We start from the raw sequence: 14,242 nt of genomic DNA, 5'->3' as shown, positions 1-14,242 counted from the left end.
AGAAAAAAAAATTTCTATCATATTTAAAAAAAAAAAACGAGTAGTAGACTTTCAAAACCTCTTGTATATCCCCGTCACACAATCGAGAAAAGCTTCTCATATTTGCTTTTTCCATAATTCTTTTTAAGCCATCGTAGTAAAAATTAAACTGTGATTACAGCGTGAGCCTGAGGGCATGGGCGTAATAAAAGCAACACAACTGAAGCTAACAAAGATGGCTGACAATATTGAAGCCGAAACAGACACATGGAGGTAATTTATCTATGAAAACAAATGAGTATGCGAGCAGCATGGAACATACTTATTCATTTATTCATGCATCGTTCTTTCGTATTAGAAGCATAAAAACAACTTTAATAACCAAATGAGACACCACGCTGATTAAGACTCACTTAGAAGACAAATAAAGTAAACCAACTCACAAAAGCAGATCTTCAAGACCATCTGGTTCCACAGCACGCAACTGATTCACACAAGAGAATTTTCACTGGATCGTCAAATTCACCTTTGAGACCTAACATTTGAACCACTCACACCCTCGACTCGATCTTTACTGATTTCTGCAAAATGGCCCACCATTTCATAGAACTGTTTCAGGCCAGACAGCGGCAGAATGATAGAAGAGCGATCTGAACCTGTGACCTGAAATTTTTAATTGTATTTTTTTTAGAAATTCATAAACTCAAATTCAGCACGGTGAAATTAGAACAAGCTTTGCCACCCACCTCGGATATCTTCAAGAAATGACCTCTGTTGTTGCTACCAAGATCAAAGAAGAACTTCTTTTGATCTACTCTTATCACTTTTGAGGACCCCATGTTGCCAACTTCATCAGGTGGTGGAATTTCAGAGCTGTGATCATCTAAGTCAGCCGCCGGAGAAGGTTGAGAACTGTGACCGGATATAAAACCAGCCCCCACATCATCTGAAAGCCCAACAAGCCGTTCTGGAGCTTCAGAGTTCTGTAGATGCTTACAGGCAACCAGAAAAGCATGACGATTTGCTTCTGAGTTTCCTCAACAGAAAACAGGGGGATTGATAACTAAAACCAACACATCAAATTTACCTGATTTGGAAGAATGAAAAGTCGTGATGCTTCAATAATTTCTGCCAAAATATTACGAAATGCAGCCCACCCTTCATCTCGGGAACTTCCAGCAGGGACAATTATTGTGCTGCGGTTCCGGCTGACTGAAGCTTCAGAAATCTGCATACCCAAATCTGTCAGAGAAACACAAAAAACGATACATGATGTGTATAGAACAAAGATTAAATCTAAAATAGTTTGGTATCGACAAATATTCCATTTATACTGATCGAGGATTGATTTTCTAGCTCAATATTTTATTGGAACGTACTTATCGACACCCTCAACTATATTTGAGCTCTTCAGAAATTTTTTTAAAGCACAATCACAAAAAGGTTGAGTAACAAAAGTGTAAAAGAAAGATTCAAAAACTGTCCATAATGATTAGTAATAACTGAAACCTCAAAAAACACTATTGGAGTTTCAGATATGAATGCCAGAAAAAATAAATTTATCTCCATCAGAAAAATGCGCCAAGGTAAAGAGCAGCCTAATATTTAACTCAAGAACTCTTTTCAGCCATCAATAATCTCGATTATACTTTCTAAAAATATTATATTGGGTGTCTATTCGGTGGGGGTTTTTCCTAAAAATTAGTATTTGCTACCCTCGCTAGCTATATTGCCAACAAAAACTAAGGCATCGTAAAAATTAGTTTCTTCTTCCACCCCACAAGCAATAATGTAAACAAAAAAACCAAGGCAAACATGAATAGCAAAGAATTAGTTGAAAGTCTCATTTAATTTTGAGCACTTGGCATGGAAAAAATGTATATGATAGTATTTAAAAAGGCTGAGATAGCTGACAGCGAGGGGAAAAATAAAAAATAAAAAATAAAAAATCTTAAATAGTACAAGGACAATCATAATAACTTCTAGGTAAACTGGATTATTAAATTTCCAAACAAAATTATAAATTTTCTGATTAAGATAGATACTTGCGTTCTTTAAACTTGAACAAATGCTATGAGATATAAAACGGAATAATATACTTCCCAACAAAATTATAAATTTTCCAATCTTGAAACATACTTTTTCAATAGTCTTCGCATGTTGAATCATAAAATAGCATGTTCTTACACTTGAAGAAATGCTATGAGATATAAAAAGAAATAATATACTTCCAAACAAAATTATATCTTTTCCGATTAAAAAAACATTGATTTTTCGATAACCTAGGCACGCTGAATCATCAAATAGCGTGTTCTTTAAACTTGAACAAATGCTGTGAGATATAAAACCTGAAAGTAATGATTCTGATGAGATACGACCACCCGGTATTCATTCATACCTTACCCGATTGTTAAACTCATTAAGTTGCCCCACAAATTTCTTCACTATAACAACATTCATATCCAAACAAACAGTGCCTTATGCTGCAACCTAACAAAAGTGGCCATTCGTCCACAAATTAGTGGATCCACAAACTGCCTACTCATGATTAACAAGTAACCGTTGCACTAAATCAACACCACATAATACTTGTTTCGTATGTTCGTATACACAATAACTTCGTAATTCATATCACTTAAAAGAACTTTCAACCTGAATCCACATTCTTGGATTAGAGTACTAATCAAGGTTGTAAATGGCGGGAGGCGGTGGCGGGGCAGTCGGTGACCGCTTACCGCCTCGGCGGTTGAATTTTTTTAAGTAATTTTTATAGATAATAATGCAATATAATCACAAATAATCATCATTTTTATGTAAAATGTGCAATTAAATAATGTTTACACACAAAGAAGCTTCATACAATATAATATCATATAGATAATCTGCAATTAATAAAGATTCATCATCATATTAATCTTCAACAATAAATCAAAATAAAATAATAAATTAATAATAGGAAAAAAATTGATTTTTGAAATCACAAAATCTGAAATATTATAAAAAGTATGATAAATAATAAATATGCAATGCCTAACCTAAATATTCTAACGGCTGGCGACGGTTGGCGGCGGCGGGCAGCAGGCGACAGACTGTGTGTGGTGGTTGAGACTTGAGAGTTGACAGTGAAAACAAAAAATAAAATAAAGAAAGTGAGGTGTGCTAGGGTTTTGATATTTAAAATTATATGACTTTAACTAGGTTTTTAAAATTGTTGACTAGGTTTTTAAAATTGTTGACCACAACTTAAAAATCTTGACTACCCACCTCGCCCGCCTTCTCGCCGCCTCGACCCGCCTTTCCAACGCCGTATAGCTTGGGCCGCCTAAAACACCCGTCTCATGCATAGGCGGTGCGGTCGAGGGCGGGCGGCCGTCTCGACCGCTATTTAGAACATTGGTACTAATAAGAGATAAAGGAATCACGTAAATGGAGGAAGATTGGATTGTCAAAGAGAAAAAAAGATAAGCAGGGAACGTGAAGAAGTTGCACTTTAACCATATCTTTTATCATCAAAACACCATTAACTTAGCACTACTAACTAATTCGATTTTCTTCTCAGCCTATAACATAGAACCATAAGAATGATCAATTTTCTCAGTCGTGCTTTAAACTAAACGGGATTCAATAAATTCATGAAATTTTCATAACTTCGGTAGCTTGTTTCAGACTGTCAGGTATTACTTCGAGCTTCTCTGCAGTCAATTCAGTAAACTGATTTTTTTTGGTTCTCATATATTGCAGTCTGAGGACCTTTTTCCTTTAAGGCACAAGAGCGGTAGCAAATACAGATTTCTGTCCACATCTTCGCAAGTATTAAATGAAGTTTGGTTTTTTACGTTTATTTTTGACGTTGATACAGAGTTATTTGAAACCTCTGATTTCACAAACGGTCACGTGCAAAGAAGTTTGAGAAATACGCAACAAATAGTGATAGCTCCAATACAAAAAGAAAAAAAAAAGCAGATGTAAAACAATAGTTGCTATGTGATGCATCCATATGATAAAGTACAAAATGGGCATAAGAAAAACCAAAGGACGAAAAAGAAAGTACTAACTTTGAGAAAGCGCCCCCTTCTGTTCTCGCCAACATCGAAATAAAAAACCTGCAATGACCATACAACTGATTACTGTTAAAACATAGAATTAAGGAAGGTGTGCGTGGCGCAGGTAGTTGCCTTAGTGTCGAGCTGTAGTTCTTTGCTAAAGACTTGAGGATCATCGGAATCGACATAGTAATTGAAGAGGTCGAGGAACCATGAGACGCCATTATAAGGTAGTATGATGGTGGACCTGGAGGCAGATGTCTTCTCAGAGATCTTAAGATATTTTCCTCTGGGATTCTCCTTGAGGTCAAAGTAGAACAGCTTGTGCTCCACCTGCAGCGTTTTGCACACCAACTCCACATCATTACCTCCCCCTCCACCACTGCCACCCGAATTCCCCTCCATCTCTATCAATAGACAAACTCGCAGCGGTGAAACTAGCTACTTAAACAACACAATTCTCCATTCTTCCTCGTTAAGAACCTCAGAACTCAGGCTAAAACACGACGTTTCGCACAACCAGAAAAATTAGCAGCAGTGCAGAATCAAGCGTGGAATCGGAGGCGGAGAGGCTATTTAATTCTTCTGTATCACTGCTTTTAGGGCTATGTTGATTGTTTGATTGAAGAGAGAGAGAGAGAGAGAGAGAGGATCAATGGAGTTGGGCAGATAATACAAACGACTACAGCGACCCAAAGCCAACACACCTACACGGTTGCTTCACGTACGACTTTTATTTGTTTCAGTTTGTTTATTTATTTTTGTAGATTTTAGAAGCACAGAAACATTCGATCAAAACTTTTGTATAATTTATGTAAGTACTGTGATATTTAAAATAAAATTTTAAAAATATTTAAATTTTTTTCAATTCAATAAAATTCATTAACATACAAATATTAAATTACAATTATAAATTGTGAAAAACTCTTTTTAATTTAACTAAAAAATAAAATTTAGATACATTTTTAAGATTTTTAACTCATCCATAAGCTTTCCTCTCCTCCTCTCCCCTCCCCTCTCTTATATCTCTCCCTCTTTCTCCACTTCAAAAGACACATTATTCTTTTACTTTTCAGATTTTTCACTTTTTTTGATTGCTCATTTATTTTATTTTTTTATAACAATTTTAAATCAAAATTAAAATCACGTGGAAATTTGAAATTGATTAAATGATTTTTTTATTTATGACATATATCAATTTTTAAATATTTAGTAATAACTAAAGATTATCACAAAAGCTACAACTCCATTTAATTTTTAAATAATTGAATAGTCTCACAACAAACATTATACAAAAATAAAATAAAAATTAAGAATTTAACCTATAATTTATAAATAAATTTTATGTTATTGTAAGGCACGAGAATTTGATTACCATAATCTGAGATTAATCTGAAATGATTTGGCAATAATTAATACGATTATGGATTTTTAATCGAGATAATTACGAAAGGGCTAACCGAGACACGAAATGAGATCGCGTGTGAAAATGGATGTGCGAGGACAGTAGCATTGGTGCACATGCGCGACCGGATACGCGCACATGCGCCAAACAGGCAGAAGACCTCGCGCATATGCGCGGAAGATGTCGCGCATATGCGCGACGCCTATGCGAGTGACTCCAGAGAGTCTCGCGCATATGCGTGGAGATGAGTCGGGCATATGCGCGAGGCAATGTGCAGGATATATGCGGAGACAGTAGGTCTCGCGCATATGCGCGATGTCAGTACGCGCATATGCGCGAGTAGTCCAGGAGCCGGACAGTGCTTCCGGCGCATATGCGCGGATTTTGGGCGCGCATATGCGCGTGACATGCAAAACGTAAGATTGCCACTTGGCTTATTGCATGAACGTGTATATATATATATATATACATACAAACGTTAATCTTCAGAAGAAATCGAGAGAGAAGCGAGGAAATTGCCAAAAATCCTTACGCCTTTTGTGCAAAATCCGTCCGTCTGATTTTGAATCCGACTTCGGTACCGAGTTCCTAGCGACGCAGGCTATAACTGGACGTAAGTTTTGTTACGTTTAGACACGATTTGAATTTATGTTATTGTCAAAATTGAATATGAATCAGATATGATGTTTCTGCTACAGTAGACATTGTATAACTTAAGCCAGATTAAAGAATAGACTGTTTATGAAATTGTTATGAATTTCAGAGTTGATTTAGTTGAGATTCTATATCAGAGTTGTGTTATTATTCATATTATGAGTTGTACTGATACTGGTTATGAATTCTGGTATTATATCTATGATGTTGAGATAGACGGGGTTATCGTGACTGTATTGTTATGCCGTCGAAACATCAGTAGATTGATATTGATCGGATTCAGTATTGATTGAGATTGATCAGATTCAGTAATAATTTCGATTGTATCGTGATATCATTGATATGAATTAGATTGTACCTTGTTCAGATATGGATCAGATTATATACCGATTTGAGTATTGATTAGAACAGGTCTTGAATTGAGTTATATACTGATATGGTATTTATATGATTGTCATTATCAGATTGGATATGGACAGAGTTGACTTCAATACTTCGTCTTCGTCTTCGTCGGACCGAGGAGATAAAGGTATAAATAAATGTTGATTCGGGATTGCACAAATCGAGTTAGGTTTGACTTGAGTTTCCCGAAATCACATACTTTACTTTATTACATTGATATTTGCAGATTATCAGATTGATATGGTTAGTCTATTGAATTGTAGCAGAGCCAGAGTTTGAGTCTAGGGCAGATAAGCCTAGCTAGGGCAGAACCGCTGAGTCTTTGTCAGAACCGCGTAGACTCTAGACTTTTAGTGTATCGATGAGCTTAGATGTAGATCGACGTCTATTGTAGACATTCGATACAGCATACCAAAGTCTAAATTAAATCAGGATCCCTAGATTAGAATGAGAGATGAGTCGAGTCTTAGATATTGAGACTAGAATTTAATATACATATCCGTATTGATTTATGATTCGTAGATTACAATTCAGATATTATTTACAGATTGGTATTGATACATGTTGTTTGATTATGCGACATGTGATAAGATATAATTCATGATTTTATGTTAATTCAGTTAACTGCATCTATACATTATTTATACTGGGATTTATTCTCACCGGAGTATCCGCCTGTTGTCTTGTTTGTATGTGTGCATGACAACAGGTGGGACAAGATCGGGGTCAAGAAGATGATGAGAGATCGAGATTAGAGTGGTGATTCCGGACTTGGATGTAGACTTGGTTTAATACCTGAAATTTAGTAGTTAAACCTTAGATTAGTTTGAACTAGAAGCATGTTGTACAAGATTTGTATTATTATACTGGTTTGTATAATATATTGATTCCATTACCTTCCGCATTTAAAAAAAATGTTTTAGACACTATTTATCTTAATTGATAATTAAATCCCAAAGATGATGAAGATGATGATTAGCATCTCGGTCCCCACAACAGGTGGTATCAGAGCGATAGATCCTTTAGACTAAGATAGAAGAGAATGAGCGGGGTAGATAGATTGAGTTTTCTTTCCTTGCATGTGATTGCTAGCATGAGATTTATTTTAATGTTGATTTACATTATGTATGCTAGCATGACATTATGTTTTACTGCTTTAACATACATGTTATCTAATTATCTGATTTGAATTGGTATTATGTATTATTGAGTATGAATCAGATCTGATTCATGATCAGCAGTAAGATGATCAGAGAAAGATCGGAACAGATTTGTAGTAGTTGAGTACTAATGTTTTGATAAGCAGATATACCTCCACGGAGAATTCCAGAAAAGGGTAGTACTTCGACTGAACAGATAGATGTATTAGAAACTCAGATGGAAATACAGTTGGAAGAGTTTCAGTTATTTCAGCCGCCGATTCTGAGTGGTATCGAGACGTCTGAAGATTGTGAGAACTGGTTTGATGATATAGAAATACTGTTTGATTTACTTGATTATTCAGATGAGCAGATAATTAAACTGATATTCCACCAGTTACGAGAGACTGCCAAGAGTTGGTGGATTACAAGTAAAAGAATGCTAGAACAGAGAAGTACAGTGATTTCGTGGGAAATATTCAGAACTGAATTTTATCGAAGATTTTTCTCAGTTTCGTACCGAGAGGACAAGAAAGCAGAATTTGAGAATTTGAGACAAGGCCAACTGAATATTGAAGAATATGTTGCGAAATTCTCTACTCTACTGCGTTTTGCTCCTCATGTAATTGGGAATGATGAGGCTGTAGCGGATCACTTCATCAGAGGATTGAACTCGGAGGTAGTTGCATTGATGAAGATGCAGCGACCTTATCATTTTGCTGATGCCTTGAGTAAAGCGAAGAGAGCGGAGGCGAGTCTGATTAGACAATTAAAAAGGGTGTGTGCGATGCAACCCCAGACACAGCAATCCCCTCTCCGATTTGATCGCGGCAGCACGAGTGGAAAGCAAGATTTGCTGAAAGCTCGAAAGAAGCCATTCAAGAAGTTAGGGAGCAGGACTGAGCGGTTCAACTAGCTCCAGTGGTTCCAGCCCAAGTTATACTGGAGTGTATTGCAGGATTTGCGGAGGGAGACATTCCACTAGAGCAATGCCAGGGAGTGACTGGTAGTTGTCATATCTGTCGATAGTCTGGACATTTTGCGAGAGCCTGTCCACAGAGAGGTTCCCGCAGATTTCAGGGAGCTGGACCATCTGGTGGTAGTGACCGAGGAACAGACCCAAGAGGCACTTGATGATATAGTGGCAGGTACTGTTCTTTTATGATTATATTGCATATGTATTGATATATATTAATGCATTTCTTACGATTGTCTTTGACTGAGTTGCATTGATATATACGGTACCTGTTGGGTCTGTATTGCTGTAGTATTAATTTTTGTACCTTCTGGGAAAGAAAAATTGATATCAGAGATTTCTGTGATATATTGTATACTACAGTAAGATGAGAATGAGATCGAGTTGAATTATGATGTACTTGTGTTTTCTGATTTGATTGCATTATTGATATTAATATGCTGAACAAGTACAGAACTATTAGAGATGCCTTTTAGGAGAATATAAGATTCAGACCAGATATGGTTGATGAGTAGAGATTCCAAAGTAAGTATTCTAAATCTAGAATTCCTTTGATATCTATGTTGTCTATGACTCGATTGTTACAGAAAGGAACAGATGGTATCCTTATGTATTCACTAGATGTACTAAAATCGAGCCTAACATTGACAGATTTGCCAATGATATACGAGTTGGCTGATGTTGCCAGATAAGATTTCAGATTTGCTTTATACCAGAAAGATAGATTTCAGAATTGAATTGATATCAGGTACTGTTGTTGTTTTAGAATTAAATACAGAAGGATATTGAATGTACAGAATGATACTGAATGAATTGAAAGAATTAAAAGATCAGTAGAAGAGTACCGACCAGGAGTTACAGCTGATTTAGTGTTTCTTTCAGTATGTTCAGAGATATTCTGATGATTTCATGCTCGTTGTATCTATGATATTTCGATATATTCGCAGCATCTGATTGATTGAATCGAATAACTGAAGATTGAATGGGATATTCGGAGAAATGTGATTATTGTATACAGAAAATTTTCAGATATGAATTCTGCTTGAAACAGATTGTATTCAGAGTATGCGATATCTGAAGTTAGTATACCGATTGTTCTTGACACAGTTAAAATTGTGATCAGTGATTGAGAACGATACCGATATCAGAAATATCAGAGAATTTATTTTGTCAGAGTGGGCAGATTATATTATCCGAGTATGTTTTGAACTGCTTGAGAATTGTTAGCTTCTAGATCAGTATAGATTATTGATATTCCGAATCTGATTTGATAGTACGGTTATTCTGAGTCAGTGTTTGATACAGATTATTCAAACCGAATCAGAACTGTATTCAAGAACTACGGCAGTTCAGAGATTTAACCAGAATGTCCAGAACTTAATTTCGATAATCAGAGCAGAGCATCGATCAGGGTGACAGATATGTGATTTTACTGTGTGAGAATGATTATCTTGTAATGTCAAATGTTTCAGAATTGTACAACAGAATTTGATATCGATAGTCAGAACCGAATACCAGGTAGGTAATTTTCTTTAATTTATATTATTAACTGATTGGTTTATATCAAATAGTTTGAATTGGAAATGACAGATCGGGTCAGAAGCGCACAGAAATGGATTCAGCAGTCATTCAGGTAACAGAAAATATATGATAATTCGAACAGATAGTTTTGATATAGACAGATTAAATCAATTGTGACAGAATTGGTAATGAAATGTTGGCAGAATTTGTACTGAAATGTCTGAATTGCCCATAAATGAAGACAGAAAGATAGAAATCAAAAGATTTATTACAGAATTTGTATATTTCTGACTAGACATGGGGAGTATACTTCGATAAATTTCGTAATGAGATCACTGCAATACTTTCCATATTGTGATGTAATATGATCGTGATTGACAGATTATTCAATCTATATCTATTAGTTTGTACCAGATAACGTACAAACATGACCAAATGACACAGATCGATGTCAGAAAAGTGGTCAGAATAACTAGAATGCCGAAGTAGAGTATATCAGATCGCTATTTTGCTTAATTTTGTACTTTTGGCAGAATGTATAGCATGATTTTATCTATGGTTTATAGATTGACGGATAGTTGGAGTGAACTATCTAGATATTGGAGGATATCCAGGAACTGTAGTGCTGGATTTTAGCACTAGTGACCTAATGTCTTGTCACTTTATGAATTACTGTATAATGATAGCTATCAAACGAGTATTGAGATAGCCACAGATAAGACATTGTACAGTGAGTACTGTAGATTTCCTTTGAATGGGAATGATATTACGGTGATATCTGAGATTGAATTTGATAAAGGCAGAAATATTATAAAGAAAATGAAACTGATTCAGAAAAAGATGAAAACTAGCTTCGAATGAACAGATTTGATATGCCGACGTCGGATGGTGACGATTGGTATTTGAAGCCGAAGATTGAGTAAATCCTTGACTGGGATAAACAGATTTGATAACAGCTGATGATATGGATTTGGTATGAGCTGTTGATTGCTATATACGGATGTTGTATAGCCAGTATTTGCAAGTAATTTTATCAGAATGATTTGATAGAATGAATTTTCTGAAGTAACCTCTAGTATACATTTCTTCTTTGTCTGATTTGATTGTATGTGATTTCGAGGACAAAATCATATCTTAGAGGGGGAGAAATGTAAGGCCCGAGAATTTGATAACTGTAATCTGAGATTAATCTGAAATGATTTGGCAATAATTAATATGATTATGGATTTTTAATCGAGATAATTACGAAAGGGCTAACCGAGACACGAAATGAGATCGCGTGTGAAAATGGATGTGCGAGGACAGTAGCATTGGTGCACATGCGCGACCGGATACGCGCACATGCGCCAAACAGGCAGAAGACCTCGCGCATATGCGCGGAAGATGTCGCGCATATGCGCGACGCCTATGCGAGTGACTCCAGAGAGTCTCGCGCATATGCGCGGAGATGAGTCGTGCATATGCGCGAGGCGATGTGCAGGATATATGCGGAGACAGTAGGTCTCGCGCATATGCGCGATGTCAGTACGCGCATATATATATATATATATACAAACGTTAATCTTCAGAAGAAATCGAGAGAGAAGCGAGGAAATTGCCAAAAATCCTTACGCCTTTTGTGCAAAATCCGTCCGTCTGATTTTGAATCCGACTTCGGTACCGAGTTCCTAGCGACGCAGGCTATAACTGGACGTAAGTTTTGTTACGTTTAGACACGATTTGAATTTATGTTATTGTCAAAATTGAATATGAATCAGATATGATGTTTCTGCTACAGTAGACATTGTATAACTTAAGCCAGATTAAAGAATAGACTGTTTATGAAATTGTTATGAATTTCAGAGTTGATTTAGTTGAGATTCTATATCAGAGTTGTGTTATTATTCAGATTATGAGTTGTACTGATACTGGTTATGAATTCTGGTATTATATCTATGATGTTGAGATAGACGGGGTTATCGTATCTGTATTGTTATGCCGTCGAAACATCAGTAGATTGATATTGATCGGATTCAGTATTGATTGAGATTGATCAGATTCAGTAATAATTTCGATTGTATCGTGATATCATTGATATGAATTAGATTGTACCTTGTTCAGATATGGATCAGATTATATACCGATTTGAGTATTGATTAGAACAGGTCTTGAATTGAGTTATATACTGATATGGTATTTATATGATTGTCATTATCAGATTGGATATGGACAGAGTTGACTTCAATACTTCGTCTTCGTCTTCGTCGGACCGAGGAGATAAAGGTATAAATAAATGTTGATTCGGGATTGCACAAATCGAGTTAGGTTTGACTTGAGTTTCCCGAAATCACATACTTTACTTTATTACATTGATATTTGCAGATTATCAGATTGATATGGTTAGTCTATTGAATTGTAGCAGAGCCAGAGTTTGAGTCTAGGGCAGATAAGCCTAGCTAGGGCAGAACCGCTGAGTCTTTGTCAGAACCGCGTAGACTCTAGACTTTTAGTGTATCGATGAGCTTAGATGTAGATCGACGTCTATTGTAGACATTCGATACAGCATACCAAAGTCTAAATTAAATCAGGATCCCTAGATTAGAATGAGAGATGAGTCGAGTCTTAGATATTGAGACTAGAATTTAATTTACAGATCCGTATTGATTTATGTTTCGTAGATTACGATTCAGATATTATTTACAGATTGGTATTGATACATGTTGTTTGATTATGCGACATGTGATAAGATATAATTCATGCTTTTATGTTAATTCAGTTAACTGCATCTATACATTATTTATACTGGGATTTATTCTCACCGGAGTATCGGCTGTTGTCTTGTTTGTATGTGTGCATGACAATAGGTGGGACAAGATCGGGGTCAAGAAGATGATGAGAGATCGAGATTAGAGTGGTGATTCCGGACTTGGATGTAGACTTGGTTTAATACCTGAAATTTAGTAGTTAAACCTTAGATTAGTTTGAACTAGAAGCATGTTGTACAAGATTTGTATTATTATACTGCTTTGTATAATAGATTGATTCCATTACCTTCCGCATTTTAAAAAAATTTTTTAGACTCTGTTTATCTTAATTGATAATTAAATCCCAAAGATGATTAAGATGATGATTAGCATCCGGGTCCCCACAGTTATAATTGATCAAACAATTTGTTTTTTTATTGTTTCAAATTTCACTTTATTCTCTTTACTTTATGACTTATAATTTTGAAATTATGTAAGGTTTAAAACTATAATTATGAATTTTTTAAATAAAATTACTACACTACATATAGAAAAATCAAAAAACTTTATTGGTCTCGGGATTTTTTTTTAAAAAAAATTATTGACTTTTTGTCTAAAAATGAATTTTTAAAATTCTTTTTAGTATTTTCAGTTAATTTGTAAACTTTTATATTACATAATTTTATATAATATTTTTTACATGAAGATTATTGGGTCTAATGGATCTACTATACCAAGATTATTGGGCCTACACTTTTACCATAGTATTTTATATTAAAACTAGGATTCCTAAGCCCTAAACCTACATCAAAACACACGCACACAACACATAAGACTCTTAGCGTTCTCTCCAACAAACTCACGCCACACACTTCCACATGCCCTTTTGTGATGATACATTTGAGATATACACTGCAAGTGATAAATTACTCACACACAAGCACTGACACATATACAAGAGACTTGAACTTCAAAGATTAGTTGAGTGAGTCTTGCACAAAGACAATAAACTTGTGTATGTAGTCTTTGCATATGAGACATTAAAAAATATGTTGATTGTGAGGTGTTGCCTGCAATCTTGATTGCTAGGAGTTTCAATTAGGCAAGAGATAAGTCCTAAGTTGAAATCGGTTTGTACAAGGTATTATATAAATCAAAGTCTTCTAGTGAAAGGGGCGACGTAGGAGCATTCGAAGTCTCCGAATATCCATAAATAAATTCATGTCTATTTATTTATTGCATTTATTTATCATTTTCATTGCTTTTAAAGATGCATTGTTGAAGCATTTTATGTGTTCTTCAAATAGCAAAATATTACATACAAAGTGTTTGATAAAATGTTTCAATCAAAATAATTTTTTATTCAACTTGCATATATTTTAAATGCTTTACAAAATATT

At 35.3% G+C, this 14,242-nt stretch overlaps 1 protein-coding gene across 2 annotated transcripts; it reads right to left on the bottom strand.

The window, feature by feature from the left end:
- Nucleotides 1-227: 227 nt before the first annotated feature.
- Nucleotides 228-4,741, bottom strand: LOC142530612 (transcription factor Pur-alpha 1). 2 transcript variants are annotated; one of them, XM_075636440.1, is made up of 5 exons: nucleotides 4,155-4,741; nucleotides 4,035-4,082; nucleotides 1,067-1,207; nucleotides 726-962; nucleotides 228-635 (listed from the first exon to the last, which is right to left on the bottom strand). In XM_075636440.1, exons 1-5 carry the CDS (start codon nucleotides 4,425-4,427, stop codon nucleotides 594-596), a joined length of 741 nt encoding a protein of 246 aa, XP_075492555.1. In that variant the 5' UTR covers nucleotides 4,428-4,741; the 3' UTR covers nucleotides 228-593. The 2 variants fall into 2 exon arrangements, with proteins under 2 accessions (XP_075492555.1, XP_075492551.1); XM_075636436.1 differs by having other exon boundaries at nucleotides 228-642; nucleotides 4,155-4,738.
- Between the last annotated feature and the right edge of the window lie 9,501 nt (nucleotides 4,742-14,242).

Source organism: Primulina tabacum, chromosome 2 (genome assembly GCF_025594145.1).
Source record: "Primulina tabacum isolate GXHZ01 chromosome 2, ASM2559414v2, whole genome shotgun sequence".
NCBI classification, from domain to species: domain Eukaryota; kingdom Viridiplantae; phylum Streptophyta; class Magnoliopsida; order Lamiales; family Gesneriaceae; genus Primulina; species Primulina tabacum.
This window is presented reverse-complemented; position numbering and strand designations above follow the sequence as displayed.

Bases quoted from the DNA above. Each gene is read 5' to 3' on its own strand.
- LOC142530612 (XM_075636436.1), bottom strand. From the start codon at position 4,427: ATGGAGGGGAATTCGGGTGGCAGTGGTGGAGGGGGAGGTAATGATGTG. The intron at 4,083-4,154 runs GCAACTACCTGC...TGGTCATTGCAG, and splicing joins AACTACAGCTCGACACTAAG to GTTTTTTATTTCGATGTTGG. The intron at 1,208-4,034 runs GTTAGTACTTTC...TTGGGTATGCAG, and splicing joins GAAGGGGGCGCTTTCTCAAA to ATTTCTGAAGCTTCAGTCAG.